Source organism: Halyomorpha halys, unplaced genomic scaffold (genome assembly GCF_000696795.3).
Source record: "Halyomorpha halys isolate HHAL.00 unplaced genomic scaffold, Hhal_1.1 Scaffold1757.1, whole genome shotgun sequence".
In the NCBI taxonomy this organism is placed as follows: domain Eukaryota; kingdom Metazoa; phylum Arthropoda; class Insecta; order Hemiptera; family Pentatomidae; genus Halyomorpha; species Halyomorpha halys.
This window is the reverse complement of record NW_027111483.1, coordinates 270219-274272: the sequence shown is the minus strand read 5'-3', so window position 1 is coordinate 274272 and position 4054 is coordinate 270219. Positions and strand designations below refer to the sequence as shown.

Below are 4054 nucleotides of genomic sequence, written 5' to 3'. Positions count from 1 at the left end.
TGTATAATCGAGAGAGGCTTCACTAAAAAGAGGTTCTGAAATACTATAGTAGTGACAATGATACTATCTGCTGGTCCCCAGGCTAATATAACAACATAAAAAATCTAAATGCTTCAACTTCTTAGAAGGTGGTGAATAAAAACACATATTAGGAGATGAGCATTGTTTTACCATTATTTAGAATATCAACCTGTCTCTGATCCTCTAAGTCTGTCTTCCATCCTTTACCCTTCACTGTGTTATCGAGAGCAAATACTCCTCGGTTTTATCTGTCATGAGGGTCTTTAGCGAATACCTGTGGAACTTGTTACCTTTCCAGAACCAGTTACCGGGTTGAAACAGTTTTATCTACTATTCGGGAGGATACAATAGATAAATGGAACCGGCGGTGGGAAGTAACCCCGAAAGGAGCTGTCCTATGAAAATACTTTCCTCTGCTTAGAAGCAAAATGGAGTTCCCCTGGACAACTGGGTTTCACAGGTCCTCACTGGAGGTTATCTGCCTAGCTCTAGGAACATGGTCAGGACATTATGTACGAGTGGATAACAGCAGTTGGCCCAGCTCACTTCAATCTGGGAAGAAGAGGATCACATACTGGAAGGATGCTGAATAACGAAATGATTCTTGAAGATAATAGGCCTGTATAATTTTGTTGTGAACATGCTTCAATTAATAAGCTTCTCAGCAGGAGTGGTATAAGCACATGCTTTGTGTGGTATGCTTCCATTGCTAAACCCGTTTAGCCGAAAGGTTTTGTAGTGAGTAAATAAATAACTCCATAACTGTTGAAAATAAATGAAAAATTGGTGAAGAGTACAATTTCTTTTAAACATAAAATATCTATCCCTATCTAAGCTACGCCCGACAGAGACACAACATTTTGAGTGTCAAATTTTAAAAAATGCAAGAAAAGCTCCAGGATTGGGTAATAAATAAATAAAATCTTGCTGTAGCAAAATGTTTTTCTCGAAGGAAGGCTTTGATGCACCCCTAGTAATTTATTTCGACAATACCATTAGGGCGCGATATTTCTTTTTCTGGGAAACCTGGTATGTTGTCCCAGTGATTAAAAAAACCTGAGGGAGAGGAAAAGTTTGGTAATTTTGTTTTTTTAAAATTTAAAGAAATATTATTGTTATAGTTTTTCTGGTTAAATTCGTTTATTTTATTGTATGTCTAATCTCCTCAGAAAAAAATTAATATAATAAAACGAATATGGTCATATTGAGCCAACGTTTCGCCCCACATTGCAGAGCTAAAAAAGATACAAACACTTAAATGATGTAAACATAAGGGAACGAAGTAAATGAACAATTGAAAAAGATGTACTGTGAAACGTAAAAATTTAATAAGAATACTAAAAGGTTTTAGACAATTAATGAAAACGGAAACCATATTACAGATAAAAAAAGAAGAAATATAAAATACAGTTCAAACTAAAAGATGGAAAAAGGTGGATAAGAATAAAATCCAGAGTAAAGGAACAAATAAATCCATATTAATAAAATTTTCAACTTTTTCCGGTTAAATATATATTTTCTTTAAATGGATAAAAGACATTGACTTGGGAGCGACAACTTTTAAGAGACTCTGTATGTTCGCCACACACTAAATATCTAGCCCTTGACAATTAATCTGTATAATGAGATGCATGAGATGGGATTTTGACATCGAATTTCTAACTTTTTTTTTTGTAATTAAGAAACAAAAACAGACATCCTATATAAAAACATACCCGTGCTGCCTCAAGTGACCGAATCAGTAAGTTGTAATTGTCAACAAAAATGGTGTGTCATGGCAGTCAGCCAGACTTCGTAATGTGTTTATTGAAAAACATTAAGGTATGTTTGATGTTCGGAACAAATTAAATACTTAGCAAATCGAAAAAATTAACGTGCTAATATATTTGGCTTAAAAGAACATTAATTATACACAAACGTGTCACTTAAAACTTGTTGCTCACCTCTCACTTTCCATATTGGTAAGGGTATGAAATTTAATAAAAAAAAAAAGTCTGAGAAATGTTGTTGATATAGATTAAAGTATTTAACTTTATTGTCTTTAAATGGCATTGATGGCAAATCTCTGCTTGTATGAATCCCCTTTCCTGCAATTAGTTTACATAACATAGTGAAATTTGCTCCAACATTTCTTTATTATTGTGTCAACTGTATTCTGAGTTTTTGAAACAAATATGTAATATTTCATATATAATGGTAAATCAAGAGCATATGACTTTTGAATTTTATAATGTGTTTAATTAATTACAAAGTAATATATTTTTATTTTCCCTTTTTCTTAAAGAAAGATATTATCATTGATTGTATCAGTTTTATTTTTGAGTCCTTAAGTAAGATTTCTTTTGAACTGAATTATTTGTTCCATGTATTGTTTGTTATTTTATTAACTCTTTAAATTTCTGTTCCTTTAAATTATTATTTTCTTATCATTTATTTCCTACTGATTGTTGAACTTGTGACATTTTGCAGGATGCCGATTCAGGCCCCTCAATGGACAGAATTTTTGACCTGTCCTGTGTGTTGTAATGAATTTGACTGTAACAATAGAAGCCCTATCAGCCTTGCTTGCTCACATACTATATGTAGAGTATGTTTAGCAAACCTTCACAAGAAGCAATGCCCGTTCGATCAGGTATGTTAATTGTTACTCTACTGTTCGAGTAATTTATGTACTTAATAATCACAAATAACTATGTTGGTAAAAGTTCCTAAGTCCTACTCTGATTTGTGTACTCACTTATATTCTATGTTTAATTGTGGGCTAAAATCTACTCTATTATCACTATTTTAGTTGAATCACAAATATCAATATCTGTTTACCATGGTCACCCAAGAGATAAACAATCTCCCTATGTATTTTATTTGGTAGATGTAAGGGGCAAAGTGATATAAATATGTATGACTTGATGGTGTCAGAATGTTACCATCACAATAGTTGGCCATTTTCTTATTTTGTAGAAATGAGCGTACGCCTACCCACCTGGTTGGAGTAGTGGTTTGGCACTGTTACCATGATGTTTTACATGGAATAAATTTTTGTGCATATCCATAGATTGTGAATGGCAGATGTTATAATCTATAAGTGCCTAATCTTGGCAGTGAGTGAAGAGCGAGAAAGCCTATTCATATTGTTGTTAATATATTATTTATGTGCTTTACTGTTGTTGTGATGTATAGTTCAATAAAAGAAGTGTTGATTTGTGTTTTTCTAATTTCAATCTGGTTCAATCTAAATTAAAGCAAACGAAATGAATACACAAACTTCCCTCTGTATTTAGTGATAGTCACAGAAAAAATATCTCAGGCTGAGAGTTTCAGCACAATCAATATTGTATTTATCAGTGACCAACCCAATTTTGACACTGCCATTTGAAAATTTTGATTCTAATCGAGAATTCTTTAAATTGTATTTGTTGAGGTTAGATAATTATTTGCAGTTATAAGGCATTTTAAGCAATGATAACTGTGTCAACAACTATTCAGTGATTCAATTGGTGCTACATATTACAAGCTTCTTGTGTAAATAATAGCTCTAAAAAGTTGATACACAGACATTACAAAGGCTCAAGATGCATAAACATTTGTGTTCTAAATACAATTTACTAGTATATGAACATCAATTTTACTCTACATATCAGAAACTTGATCAATTGATATCTTATTATGATGTTGATGTTTTTAAAAATATAAATGAATGTGGATTGCCTTTCAATTGCAAGGTTAGTTTAGTAAATATACTTCTGTGAGCTCAGTTTATTCACAAGGCCTTGGCAACAACCATATCAGAGAGTCGATTCTTCATTCAGAACTTGATAATTTTGAAACAAATAGAAAAAGCACTTGCATTATAAGCTTCCAAAATTGATGTATGGGAAATGGCAACTCATCTCCAGGGGCCTGTTTCATAATGAAAGCCAATAGTATTAGTCCATAAATAGAAGTACACAAACTATAAAACATAAGTACTAATAAATGAGGAGAAGATGGTTGGGGGTGCGGTCAATGAAACACAAATAAGTATGACTAACTTATT

General features: G+C 32.4%; 1 protein-coding gene across 4 annotated transcripts in view; it reads left to right on the top strand.

Moving 5' to 3' along the window:
• The first annotated feature begins 1769 nt into the window (after positions 1-1769).
• Positions 1770-4054, top strand: part of roq (roquin) — a 25311-nt gene continuing 23026 nt past the window's right edge. For 2 of the 4 annotated variants that reach the window (XM_014436023.1, XM_014436018.1), the window contains exons 1-2: positions 1770-1842; positions 2491-2653. In XM_014436023.1, coding sequence (XP_014291509.1) covers positions 2492-2653 — 162 coding nt within the window. In that variant the 5' untranslated portion in view covers positions 1770-1842; position 2491. The other 2 variants (XM_014436021.3, XM_014436022.2) reach the window with 2 other exon arrangements.